The sequence below is a fragment of the Salvelinus alpinus genome, chromosome 7 (genome assembly GCF_045679555.1).
Source record: "Salvelinus alpinus chromosome 7, SLU_Salpinus.1, whole genome shotgun sequence".
Taxonomy (NCBI): Eukaryota; Metazoa; Chordata; class Actinopteri; order Salmoniformes; family Salmonidae; genus Salvelinus; species Salvelinus alpinus.
The window spans coordinates 4,773,810-4,787,989 of record NC_092092.1 but is presented as its reverse complement, the minus strand read 5'-3'; the positions used below and the strand labels follow the sequence as shown (position 1 = coordinate 4,787,989).

Below are 14,180 nucleotides of genomic sequence, written 5' to 3'. Positions count from 1 at the left end.
ATCCAACGGCTCAGACAGCAAGGTACCCCATATAATAATATATCTGCCGGTGGGATCACAAATTGTTTGCAATATCTGATATGGACTTAGTGATAAGAATAATAACTCCCCTTGCATGTGAGCTACATGAGGCTGCAACGATCTGCCCAGGCCACCTCTTGCGTATCTTAGGAACGTCGCCAGATAATAGATGTGATTCTTGCAAAAATATGATCTTCGCCTGAAGTTGTTTTAATCTACTTATTACCTGTTTTATTCTGGCTATTTTATTTAATCCCCTACAGTTCCAGGATGTAAATTTAACCTTAACACTATGAGTCATCGAATTTAACAGAGACACTTGAACTAAAACTTTGCCCCATAAGAGCACATTGGATCAGCCTAATATACCAACAGTCCTCCGTTCCCACCATAAACAAAAACACAAAGGACGCTTTAAAACTTGTTTGGGATAGGGGGCAGTATTTTGACGTCCGGATGAAAAGCGTAACCAAAGTAAACTGCCTGTTACTCAGGCCCAGAAGCTAGGATATGGGTATAATTGGAAGATTTGGATAGAAAACACTCTCAAGTTTCTAAAACTGTTAAAATAATGTCTGTGAGTATAACAGAACTGATATGGCAGGCGAAACCTCGAGGACAAACCACCCCCCCCCCAAAAAAAAAATTCAGCCTACCACTGTTTTCAATGGCTTTTCAAAGGTGAAATCCTCCCAGATTGCAGTTCCTAGGGCTTCCACTAGATGTCAACAGTCTTTAGAAAGAGTTTCAGGCTGTTTTTTGGAAAAATTTGCCAGAAATTTGAGTTTTTCTAGGTGGCTCCCATTTTGGCTGTAGTGTTTCCATGCGCATGGACGAGAGCGCGTTCTTTGGTATTTTTCTCCGGTAAAGACAATAACGATTCTTCATCTTAAATTTGATCGTTTATTTACGTATTAGGGTACCTAAGGTTTGATTATAAACGTTGTTTGAGTTGTTTGGAAAAGTTTATTAATAACGTTTGGGATTATTTTTGTATACATTTTGATGGAGGGAAACTGGATGGATAATTGACTGAAGCGCGCCAGCTAAACTTAGTTTTTATGGATATAAAGAAGGACATTATCGAACAAAAGGACCATTTGTGATGTATCTGGGACCTTTTGGAGTGCCAACAGAAGAAGATCACTACACCTTCTGCCCCTCCACTTGTCATTGCACCATATTGTGTTCACCATTTAACAAAAAAACTAACTGTGCACATTTGTGGCCTGCTGGAGGTCATTTTGCAGGGCGCTGGCAGTGCACCTCCTTGCACAAAGGCGGAGGTAGCGGTCCTGCTGCTGGGTTGTTGCCCTCCTACGGCCTCCTCCACGTCTCCTGATGTACTGTCCTGTCTCCTGGTAGCGCCTCCATGCTCTGGACACTACGCTGACAGACACAGCAAACCTTTTTGCCACAGCTCGCATTGATGTGCCATCCTGGATGAACTGCACTACCTGAGCCACTTGTGTGGGTTGTAGACTCCGTCTCATGCTACCACTAGAGTGAGAGCACCGCCAGCATTCAAAAGTGACCAAAACATCACCCAGGAAGCATAGGAACTGAGAAGTGGTCTGTGGTCACCACCTGCAGAATCACTCCTTTTTTGGGGGTGTCTTGCTAATTGCCTATAATTTCCACCTTTTGTCTATTCCATTTGCACAACAGCATGTGAAATTTATTGTCAATCAGTGTTGCTTCCTAAGTGGACAGTTTGATTTCACAGAAGTGTGATTGACTTGGAGTTACATTGTGTTGTTTAAGTGTTCCCTTTATTTTTTTGAGCAGTGTAGTTAACACAGGAAAAAACACATTTTGATTGCACTGGGCCTTTAACAAGGGCCCCAGGACCAGTGGACCAGGACCAGTTTCCTCTGACAGGAAGCTGAAACTTGGCAGCAAGTGAATCTTCCATCTGGACAATAACCTCAAGCACACAACAAAATCCATAAAGAAAGGACTAATTGACCCCGGAATCAACATTTTGCAATGGACATCTCAGTCTCCAGACTTGAACCCCATTGAAACTCTGTGGTTAGAATTGAAGAGCACAGGCAAAAGCTATCAAAGATCTGGAAAGATTCTGTATGGAGGAATGGTCTAAGATTCCTCCCAATATGTTCTCAAATCACTTAAAACATTTTAGAATAAGGGTCAGTGCTGTTATCCTCGCAAGGTAAGGTAATTGCCTCAAGTAATTCTGTTTGGAGTCTACATCTCGCCGAGCGCTTGTGCACACACAACTTAACAGCTATTGGCTGATCAGATCACAGCTGTGCACACACAGAGCAACAGCTATTGGCTGATCAGATCACAGAGGTGGAAAGGAAATACCCAGATTCTATTTTGTCCATCATGGGGGATTTTAACCACATCAACCTTCAACAGGAACTTCCAAGATAAAAACAACTGGATAAAATGTTGAACAAGGGGCATACCACGCTGTCCCCTTGGGAACTCAGACCATGTTTACAGCACTATTAAAAGGGGCATACCACGCTGTCCCTTGCAGAACTCAGACCATGTTTACAGCACTATTAAAAGGGGCATACCACGCTGTCCCTTGCAGAATTCAGACTATGTTTACAGCACTATTAAAGGGGCATACCACGCTGTCCCTTGCAGAACTCAGACCATGTTTACAGCACTATTAAAGGGGCATACCACGCTGTCCCCTTGGGAACTCAGACCATGTTTACAGCACTATTAAAGGGGCATACCACTCTGTCCCATGCAGAACTCAGACCATGTTTACAGCACTATTAAAGGGGCATACCACGCTGTCCCCTTGGGAACTCAGACCATGTTTACAGCACTATTAAAGGGGCATACCACGCTGTCCCTTGCAGAACTCAGACCATGTTTACAGCACTATTAAAGGGGCATACCACGCTGTCCCTTGGGAACTCAGACCATGTTTACAGCACTATTAAAGGGGCATACCACGCTGTCCCCTTGGGAACTCAGACCATTATGACAGCACTATTAAAGGGGCATACAACAATGACCATGTAATACTACACATCATCCCTGCATAGACAGAAACTAAAAACCACCAAGCCTGTCAAATAAACGGTGTGGAAATGGACTGACAAGGTCATTGGGGAGTTAAAAGGACCTAGACACCACGGATTGGAACATATTCAAGGACAACAATGCCAACATACATGACTACACAGACAGTATCGCATCCTACATCAATGGATGTGAGGAGGACTGCAGGTGTACGGCTAGAGCAACAGTTCTCCAGCAACGACTATCTGCAAAGGACTGAAAAACACAAGAAACCTAAACTGCCCCCGATGGCAGACGACAAATCACTGCAGAATAATTGAAACCAGTTTTAATGCAGATTTGACTCTCGTTGTCTATCACTAGCAGCACCATATTACCAAGTAACATTCTAAGTATGTTGAATGACAGATTTCTACCTTGTCAGCTCGGGGATTCGATCCAGCAACCTTCCGTTTACTGGCCCAACGCTATAACCACTAGTAGCAAGGCAAAACTTGTCATATTGACCTTTCTAGACAAGGACACTTCTTTTAATATGGGCTCATATCAAACCCTGTAGGATAAGCATTAGTTTCTTCTTACCCAGCACAAACTATTTATTTAATTGGCTGAGTCTGAAATGGCACCCTATTCACTATATAGTACAGTACTTTGACCAGGGCCCATGGAGCTCTGGTAAAACGTAGTGCACTGTGCAGGAAATAGGGTGCCATTTCAGACGCAGGCAATTAAATAACTGCACTGCCTAAATGAAATGCATTGACAAGTTAGTTACTCTTTCCCCCCATGAGGAAATGTGCTCCAGTCAACTGCATTTTCTTCAGTCACCATTATTTTCAAGTTCTCTTCATCCATGCAGAAGAAAGATATTTTTTTTTCATGAACTCTGTCCCGTTTGTTCTAATAATGAAGACTAAATGTATTCATAAAGGGCTTTTTATTGAAGTGATATGACAAACTTGACATGACAGAATCTAAACGATTACAAAATGTGACATATGCCAAACTCGTGTACCTTATGTGACACCATGAATCTTACCTTTGTATCTGGTCTGCAAAAAAATAACCTTAAAATCAGACCAGCTGTCGACAACTATTTCCAACGTGCTTGGTTTACTTCTATTGATACTATGCAGGAATCCAGACACCTACAGCACAGTGTAAACAAAGTATGATTCATAAGGTTGTATAGTTAGGCACTGGAAAGTTAGCCCACTTCTACCCCTCTGAACAGCTTCTATCTCAAGGCCATCAGACCGCTAAACAGCCATCACTAATTTAGAGGGGCTGCTGCCTACATGGAGACCCAATCACTGGCCACTTTAACAACTGGATCACTAGTCACGTTAATGTTTGCATATCTTACATTACTCATGTTTATACTGTATTTTGTACCGTCTATTGCACATTGCCTATGCCGCTCGGCCATATATTTATATGTACATATTCTCATTCACCCCTTTAGATGTGTGTATTAAGTAGTTGGGGAATTGTTAGATATTACTGCACTGTCGGAAGCACAAGCACTTCGCTGCACTCATATTAACATCTGCTAACCATGTGTATGTGACATTTGATTTGTAGGCCTTCCGGGCGGGGGGGGGGGGGGGCGTTAGCTGTAGGCCTTCCGGGCGGGGGGAGGGCGTTAGCTGTAGGCCTTCCGGGCGGGGGTTTTTTAGCTGTAGGCCTTCCGGGCGGGGGGTTTTTTAGCTGTAGGCCTTCCGGGCGGGGGGTTTTTTAGCTGTAGGCCTTCCAGGCGGGGTTTTTTTAGCTGTAGGCCTTCCAGGCGGGGTTTTTTTAGCTGTAGGCCTTCTAGTGGGGGGTTTTTAGCTGTAGGCCTTCTAGGTGGGTTTTTTTTAGCTGTAGGCCTTCTAGGTGCGGGGTTTTTAGCTGTAGGCCTTCTAGGTGTTTTTTTTTTTAGCTGTAGGCCTTCTAGGTGGGTTTTTTTTAGCTGTAGGCCTTCTAGGTGGTTTTTTTTTTTTAGCTGTAGGCCTTCTAGGTGGGGGGTTTTTAGCTGTAGGCCTTCTAGGTGTTTTTTTTTTTAGCTGTAGGCCTTCTAGGTGGGTTTTTTTTAGCTGTAGGCCTTCTAGGTGGTTTTTTTTTAGCTGTAGGCCTTCTAGGTGGGGGGTTTTTAGCTGTAGGCCTTCTAGGTGGGGGGTTTTTAGCTGTAGGCCTTCTAGGTGTTTTTTTTTTTTTTAGCTGTAGGCCTTCTAGGTGTTTTTTTTTTTTTAGCTGTAGGCCTTCTAGGTGGGGTTTTTTTAGCTGTAGGCCTTCTAGGTGGGGTTTTTTTAGCTGTAGGCCTTCTAGGTGGGGGGTTTTTAGCTGTAGGCCTTCTAGGTGTTTTTTTTTTTTAGCTGTAGGCCTTCTAGGTGGGGGGGTTTTAGCTGTAGGCCTTCTAGGTGGGGGGGTTTTAGCTGTAGGCCTTCTAGGTGGGGGGTTTTTAGCTGTAGGCCTTCTAGGTGGGGGGTTTTTAGCTGTAGGCCTTCTAGGTGTTTTTTTTTTTTTTAGCTGTAGGCCTTCTAGGTGTTTTTTTTTTTAGCTGTAGGCCTTCTAGGTGTTTTTTTTTTTAGCTGTAGGCCTTCTAGGTGGGGGGTTTTTAGCTGTAGGCCTTCTAGGTGTTTTTTTTTTTAGCTGTAGGCCTTCTAGGTGGGGGGTTTTTAGCTGTAGGCCTTCTAGGTGGGGGGTTTTTAGCTGTAGGCCTTCTAGGTGGGGGGTTTTTAGCTGTAGGCCTTCTAGGTGGGGGGTTTTTAGCTGTAGGCCTTCTAGGTGGGGGGTTTTTAGCTGTAGGCCTTCTAGGTGGGGGGGTTTCTTTTTTTTTTAGCTGTAGGCCTTCTAGGCCTTCTAGGTGGGGGTTTTTAGCTGTAGGCCTTCTAGGTGGGGGGTTTTTAGCTGTAGGCCTTCTAGGTGTTTTGTTTTTAGCTGTAGGCCTTCTAGGGTGTTTTTTTTTTAGCTGTAGGCCTTCTAGGTGTTTTTTTTTAGCTGTAGGCCTTCTAGGTGGGGTTTTTTAGCTGTAGGCCTTCTAGGTGGGGGGGTTTTAGCTGTAGGCCTTCTAGGTGGGGGGGTTTTAGCTGTAGGCCTTCTAGGTGGGGGGGTTTTAGCTGTAGGCCTTCTAGGTGGGGGGGTTTTAGCTGTAGGCCTTCTAGGTGGGGGGGTTTTAGCTGTAGGCCTTCTAGGTGGGGGGTTTTTAGCTGTAGGCCTTCTAGGTGGGGGGTTTTTAGCTGTAGGCCTTCTAGGTGGGGGGTGGGTTTTAGCTGTAGGCCTTCTAGGTGGGGGGGGTTTTAGCTGTAGGCCTTCTAGGTGGGGGGGGTTTTAGCTGTAGGCCTTCTAGGTGGGGGGGTTTTAGCTGTAGGCCTTCTAGGTGGGGGGGTTTTAGCTGTAGGCCTTCTAGGTGGGGGGGTTTTAGCTGTAGGCCTTCTAGGTGGGGGGTTTTTAGCTGTAGGCCTTCTAGGTGTTTTTTTTTTAGCTGTAGGCCTTCTAGGTGGGGGGTTTTTAGCTGTAGGCCTTCTAGGTGGGGGGTTTTTAGCTGTAGGCCTTCTAGGTGGGGGGGTTTTAGCTGTAGGCCTTCTAGGTGGGGGGGTTTTAGCTGTAGGCCTTCTAGGTGGGGGGGTTTTAGCTGTAGGCCTTCTAGGTGGGGGGGTTTTAGCTGTAGGCCTTCTAGGTGGGGGGGTTTTAGCTGTAGGCCTTCTAGGTGGGGGGGTTTTAGCTGTAGGCCTTCTAGGTGGGGGGGTTTTAGCTGTAGGCCTTCTAGGTGGGGGGGTTTTAGCTGTAGGCCCACTAGTGTTTTTTTTTTTTTTAGCTGTAGGCCCACTAGTGGGGTTTTTTTTTTTAGCTGTAGGCCCACTAGTGGGGGTATTAGCTGTAGGCCCACTAGTGGGGGTTTTAGCTGTAGGCCCACTAGTGGGGGTTTTAGCTGTAGGCCCACTAGTGGGGGTTTTAGCTGTAGGCCCACTAGTGGGGGTATTTAGCTGTAGGCCCACTAGTGGGGGTATTTAGCTGTAGGCCCACTAGTGGGGGTATTAGCTGTAGGCCCACTAGTGGGGGTATTAGCTGTAGGCCCACTAGTGGGGGTATTAGCTGTAGGCCCACTAGTGGGGGTATTAGCTGTAGGCCCACTAGTGGGGGTATTAGCTGTAGGCCCACTAGTGGGGGTTTTAGCTGTAGGCCCACTAGTGGGGGTATTAGCTGTAGGCCCACTAGTGGGGGTATTAGCTGTAGGCCCACTAGTGGGGGTTTTAGCTGTAGGCCCACTAGTGGGGGTTTTAGCTGTAGGCCCACTAGTGGGGGTTTTAGCTGTAGGCCCACTAGTGGGGGTTTTAGCTGTAGGCCCAGTAGTGGGGGTTTTAGCTGTAGGCCCAGTAGTGGGGGTTTTAGCTGTAGGCCCAGTAGTGGGGGTTTTAGCTGTAGGCCCAGTAGTGGGGGTTTTAGCTGTAGGCCCGCTAGTGGTTATAACTTTCAGAAGCTTATTTACATTTTAAAGTTTTGTTGTCCTACTTTTCTTGAATGCCAGGCTGAAAATATCAAAAATAGCCTAATTTGAATGATATGAGTCTGTAGTCTTGTATGAAGCCAAGACACTAACACCACCATTGTGTATAACCAATTTAAGATCGATTTCAGTTATTTGCCAAGCAGAAGGCATCACTGACAGTTAAGCAGTTATTCAGCACTGCAGTAGACTGATTTATCACAAGCCAATTACCTCCACTAAATGGTACCCCCTGTATATATAGCCTTGCTATTGTTGTTTTACTGTTGCTCTTTATGTTTTTAAACCGCATTGTTGGTTAGGGACTAGTAAGCATTGCACTGTAAGGTTTACACATGTTTTTGGAGCATAAGACAAATTTGATGTCAAGTCACAGCTATAGCCTGCATACAAACACTTCCTAAGAGTAATAATGCCCAAGGGGGTTGTGGTATATTGGCCATAACAAATCTGAGGTGCCTTACTGCTATTAATAACTAGCTACCACCGTAATTAGACCAGTAAAAATAAGTTATAGCCCGATACACCACGGCTGTCAGCCAATCAGCATTCAGGGCACCAACCACCCAGTTTATAATACTGCATAAATAGCCAACACCTTTTCAGTAGTCCCTTCTGACCTATTTAGAGGTTGTGATGGACAACCTCCATGTTGAATGCATGAGCCTTTTTAACATTGGTCTGTCCTGTGAATCATTGGGCGGGTGACCGAACGTTATATTTATCAACATTTAACTATTTTTTCACAAAATAATGGGTCTAAGATTAGTTCATCTGGCAACAAAATGAAACATGTAAATGTAACGAAACATGTTTTATTTAGTTACACTGTTGCATAGCGCTGACAAACATTCATCAACACAGCAGTTCTTATTTTAAGTGCTATATTGGTGTGGGAATGCAATAAGTAGGAAAATGAGTTGGATTCTCTGAATACATCATAGATGAGGTAGATCTGCTTAGGTAAGACTAACACCACTGGTAATAAATATTAACTGGGTAGACTAGACAATTGAAGTCTTTACTCCTCGCAGGCTTGCTTGATCAACTGGAGCGCTCCCAGCCAGGGGCGGCTCCACACCTCAAAGATGCACTGGTAGGTCTGAGGAAACAGGAAGCAACACGAGTTGGTATGGTCACACCCCTTCAGCAGCATAACACCTGACAAAAGGTTTGTTGGACATTGCATCTGACTGCCTGACCTACAAATCACCTTACATCATAAACAATTTTATTATTTGTAGAGTAGTCAGGCAAAATGTACCCACAATGAATCATGGTTTTGATGCTCTTAAACACTGCCAACAGACATTCGTCTATGGAAATGTCACCTGAAACTTCCCTTTGCAAACAACTCAATACTGAACCAATAGTGAAATGGGTAACATGTTACAAGTAGGATTTACTAACAGTTAATAAGTAGTTTATTGGTTACCAATGTGTTCACTGTTGGTAACAGGTTATAAACTAAAAATGGACCATTCTTAAGCTGTACATGTAGGAAGCACTGAGCTGAAGTGCCAGTGTTAACACAAACAGATCTGGGACCAGGCTAGCCTTGTGGTCCTTACCACAGCTGGGGCCACAGCGCAGTCCTTCTCCACACCTCCCTTCCTGCACAAGGTCCTGGCCATCAGCACTGTGAAGATGTACTTCATCCCAGCTACCACCTGTAAGCAGAGGATGGTCAGCACGTCAGACCACAGACATAGAATCACCCATCTTGAATGAGGAACCTGTTCTAGTTATTCATTTATGAATACATTAGAAAGCTCAATGACTGAGTCGCATCTCCTGCAACTGAGCCGATAGCACAAACGACCAGCCGGATTGGGTAGCAACCTTATGTTTGTGACGTTACTACATCTCGTGGAAGTACGAAATAGTATGACAACTTACCAAAATAAAGTTGGTGTGTCAATCAAATGTCATTCAATAATTGACTGTTGGTAACCCGTATAAAAAGTGACAATGCCCTCGAAGCCAGTGTTGAGGATATATTGGCATGGTTGCCGGCCCTCGACGAACCCCTGTGCCAATATATCCTCCAAACACCGGCTTCCCAGACATTAGCACTTAATGCATACGGTAGAAATAACCTTCAAGCCAAGCTAAGGCCTATTCAACAACACAATTGTATAAAGTAGATGTTGTGTATACCTAAATTAACTCGACGTCCAGAGCGCCGTCTGGGCGTTCATAAATGCAGTGTCGTCAGATTGTCCATGTAATTCAGAGGGTGTTGCTGTGATTTTTTTTTTTTTTTTTTTTTTTACCGTTATTTTACCAGGTAAGTTGACTGAGAACACATTCTCATTTGCAGCAACGACCTGGGGAATAGTTACAGGGGAGAGGGGGATGAATGAGCCAATTATAAACTGGGGATTATTAGGTGACCATGATGGTTTGAGGGCCAGATTGGGAATTTAGCCCAGGCTTGATCCAAGCATTCAGACATTACAATAGCAGTCAAGCACCCAGGTTAACGTCTCGACCACACCGACAGCATCTAGATGTGCGCAACAAGTTACATTCACTTTCTACCATTTGTAGAGCCATCAACGCATACGTTCAATAAATACAAATATGCACCACACACATGCAGCGTTCCATTGGAAATGACCACCAAAATGCAATTAGATTGTTACGGTGTATAATGGCACAGTGATGCCATCTGTTGGTAAATGTTAATTACTGCAAGTCCAGTGTTTTTTACCGGTGTGCTTGAGATAACCGGAGGTATTGCAATGTACTGAACAAGACTGGTTACTCGCATCAATGCCTCGGTCTCGTCATTTAACATTCAAACAATTGTCGGTGCGATTGAACTGTAGTTGGTTAGCTTGCTAGCTACTTCCGGAGACAAATTAGTGTACACCTCACTGACCATTTTACTCGCCCTAGCAGCAGTGGAACAAGTACCCAAATCACACTTGAGCTAGAGTGAAGAAAATCATTTAACATTTACATTTAAGTCATTTAGCAGACGCTCTTATCCAGAGCGACTTACATTACTACTTTTTTTTGTTTTTTTTTTTTGTACTGAAATGACTCGTTAGTTACCCAGTAAAAATACTACTTGAGTTAGTATAAAATCATTTCACGTTCCTTAAATTAAGCAAACCAGAGATCACGTCTATTGTTTGTCATTAATGGATAGGCAGAGGCACACGCCAACAATTAATTAACTAAGCATTAGTGTTTAATGAGTATGCCAGAGTAGAGTAGTAGGGATGATCTCTTGATAAGGGAACTTTACCATTTCTGTCCTGCTAAGCATTTGAAATGTAACGAGCACTTTTGGGTGTCAGGGAAAATGTATGGAGTAAGTCATCAAATAGTAAAGTAAAAACAGCCAAAAAATGACTTTAGTACTTTAACATGTTTACGCCACTGCCTAGCAGAGTTGGTCAGCTGTCCTCATGTTTAGAGTGTTGATGACTGTTGCTGGCAACAAACTGGGTTTTGGGCGACGTTTACTGACACCGGTCCTATTCGACAGGTGTCGTACATTAACTAAAACATTGAACATTCTGCCGCATTCAGAGTAAATGGAGTGCGTTAATAAATTCATTAAGATATTTCAACCGTGGAAACTATGCTATACAAATGAATGACCAACATTGTGTCTTCGTAAAACTGATAAAAAGATTAACAAAAAGGACTGACCTGTTTCTGAGCTTTGACAACCTTGGCCACCTGCCAAACATACGGGTCGTTTGTTCCCTTGTTGTATTCGGCCACGGCGAACTGCAGCGCGTCTCTGGTAGCGGGGTGCGTTAATAAATTCATTAAGATATTTCAACCGTGGAAACTATGCTATACAAATGAATGACCAACATTGTGTCTTCGTAAAACTGATAAAAAGATTAACAAAAAGGACTGACCTGTTTCTGAGCTTTGACAACCTTGGCCACCTGCCAAACATACGGGTCGTTTGTTCCCTTGTTGTATTCGGCCACGGCGAACTGCAGCGCGTCTCTGGTAGCGGGGTCGTTCATATCTGCGTCCACGACGCCCCCCGGTATCCCATCGGAGCTCGTCACGATGAAAGCCACCGCGAGCAAAGGAACGACGATCTTCCAATTCATGAGCATTTTCCCGTCTGATATCGGTCTGTATTGCAACTCCGATCGTATCAAGTAACGTTACACCACAACAAATCTTCGCCTCCGACTACTTTTATATGAACGTGTTGAGGTCACTTCTGATTGTTGAGGGGTGGGGCTTGATTCTGATTCCACTAATCACTTCAATTAAAAACCTAACGCCTCCATCACACCGACAGTGAGCATTTGCGCCACATGGGACGTAGCATCGTCTACTGTGCAACAAAAGTTAACCATTCACCTTCTGCTACCATTTCTGTCAAATCAGTTTAGAGTGGCATACCCCGTTTTATTTGCTTGGTTGTAGGCTACAGCTATATAACTCATAATGGAAATATATTACGAAATGAGAGCCTGCACAGCAATGGATTTCTTAAAAAACTAATTCTCTGTTTTTATATAAGTGACGCTAAACTAAATAGGACTAGGCTTTATTGGCTATTATTGGCTTTAGGGAAGATTGGTTATTTATACATTCTAGCATTAAGCCTACTGTTAGACCACAGTTACAAGTTACCAGTGTCTTTGACATTAGACAGTGGTTACATGGGGCTAGGCTAAATTCGTGATTTGACTTCTGTGCTTGTTATATGTCAATGGCCTCAAGTTATTGATGACACAAACCTGAGAAATGAAATTAGAATGAATAATTGTATTTTCTTATCATCACTGCGGACATATGTCAATAGTTTAGTGAAATGGTGCTTTCAATACAACTGAGAACTCGGGAACAAAACGAAGTCAAAACATGTCAGTGATCTTCAAGTCGGAACTTCTGAGCTCTAGAAAGATGCGTGAGGTCCCGACTTCGAATTCCGAGTTGGATCACCGTTCAAAACTCGTTTGTCCCGAGTTCCCAGTTATCTTGAAAGCACTGAAGTCGGAGATTTACGAGTTCACAGTTGATTTGAACGCGACAAACGTCCAGACTTCAATCACTGACGCACAGACAGGAGCGCACTTTGGAACTGCAGGACTCTTGAGTAACCATGCAGACTATTGAAGTTCTGAAGTGAGTAGTTCTTTATGTGGATAAATAGGGCGTATTTAATCAAACCATTGCGTAAGAGTATATTCATCGCCTATAGATGTGATTAAGACTAAAGAGGTCAAGGGAACGCAGACAGTCGGGAGAGAAGGACCGCGGTTTGGCGGCGCACGTTCAACAAACAAAGTGGATATTCGTCAAATCATGATCACAGTTGTCTGGAACAGCTGGTGCTGTCCTGCCCCCCCCCTATGGGGGGCAAAGTATCCGGCCGGGCACTTCATCCCTATAATAGTCCTACTCTTAGCAGTGTTGTCTATGAGTTGCTGTTTGACCCCAGGCCTCTCTCTCATTCTCTCCCCCCAGAATGAGGAGGTGATGGGTTGGAGGCCCGGTCAGTCCGCACAGGAGGCCTGGACTGGAGGTGGTGCCAGCGTACCTTCCAAGACCTTGAGGAGGTTCTCTAACAACTGGAGGTGCTCTTCTCCCTGGGTCCCTGCGTGCTCCTCCTCCTCCGTGAATCCTTCCTCCCCAAGGAGCTGTACGAGGTCAACATGGAGAAGGTGACACTAGCCGACGGTGACCAGAGCCTCCGCATCTCCTCCTGCCTTATGTAGCTCTTCCGCACGCTCTTCATGGCCGACCTGTTGTCTGACGCTAAACCTGTCCGGCACAGGGCCATGGTTCTGGCCCATAGGGACTGTGGGGTGGTTCCGACTGTGGGGTGGTTCCAAACTGGATTTTAAGGTCCCCACGCGGGTGAAGAGACAAGTTACTGCTCTGTCTTGTGTCTCTGGGTCTGGGCCCTCTCTGGGAGGAGGGCAGCCTGACTGGCAGGATTATGTGTGGTTTCAGGACCCCCATGGCAATCAAAGGCAAGTGACAATGAAAGGATTCCCAACCACAGCCATAGTATGAGATGACAGGAGGCCATGATCTAGGAGAAAGCTGGGATGAACTGAAAGTCATTGACAGCCACCATACTGATCAAATCCTGCCAATTTGCTTGTAAATATCCTTTGCTATTTATTTTTAAATGTGATCTGTTTTATGACTGCTGCCATATGAATTGCCTCTGAGGACATTAAAGTTGTCTGAATCACTTATCGGAGGCATTTTGCTTATCGTTCATTAGGATAAGTAGCCTATACTAGAGAGATGTGAAGTTTGAATTCAGTTTCCTAACATGGGGGATTGTTAATGACTACAACCATCAAACTAGTAGTTTAAAAATGATCATTTTAAACTGTGGTGTACATTCATCTTATCAATGTATTATTCATTTTTATCCAGGATTTTTGTCCATATGGCCCAGCGCTGATCTAGGATCAGGTTCCCCTGTCTATATAAACCTGCTGATCTAAAAGGCCAAACTGGAGTGCTGATCTGAAGTCAGTTTGACATTTTACGTCACAAAGACTAACATTATATGGACAGAGGGTACCTGATCCTAGATCAGCACTGACGATTTGTGACTACAGACAGAGGTGTTGACCGAGCGGATTGACATGTATACACCATACCCCTCTCTCTCTGTCAGGGACGACTCTCTCTCTGTAAC

At 44.4% G+C, this 14,180-nt stretch overlaps 1 protein-coding gene across 2 annotated transcripts in view; it reads right to left on the bottom strand.

Annotated features, from left to right (window-relative positions):
• Positions 1-14,180, bottom strand: part of LOC139580337 (cystatin-like) — a 126,271-nt gene that overhangs the window by 60,597 nt on the left and 51,494 nt on the right. For both annotated transcript variants that reach the window (XM_071408893.1, XM_071408892.1), the window contains exons 2-3: positions 11,410-11,503; positions 11,192-11,285 (exon numbers count right to left, since the gene is read on the bottom strand). In XM_071408893.1, coding sequence (XP_071264994.1) covers positions 11,192-11,285; positions 11,410-11,503 — 188 coding nt within the window. The remainder of the gene's footprint in view (positions 1-11,191; positions 11,286-11,409; positions 11,504-14,180) is intronic.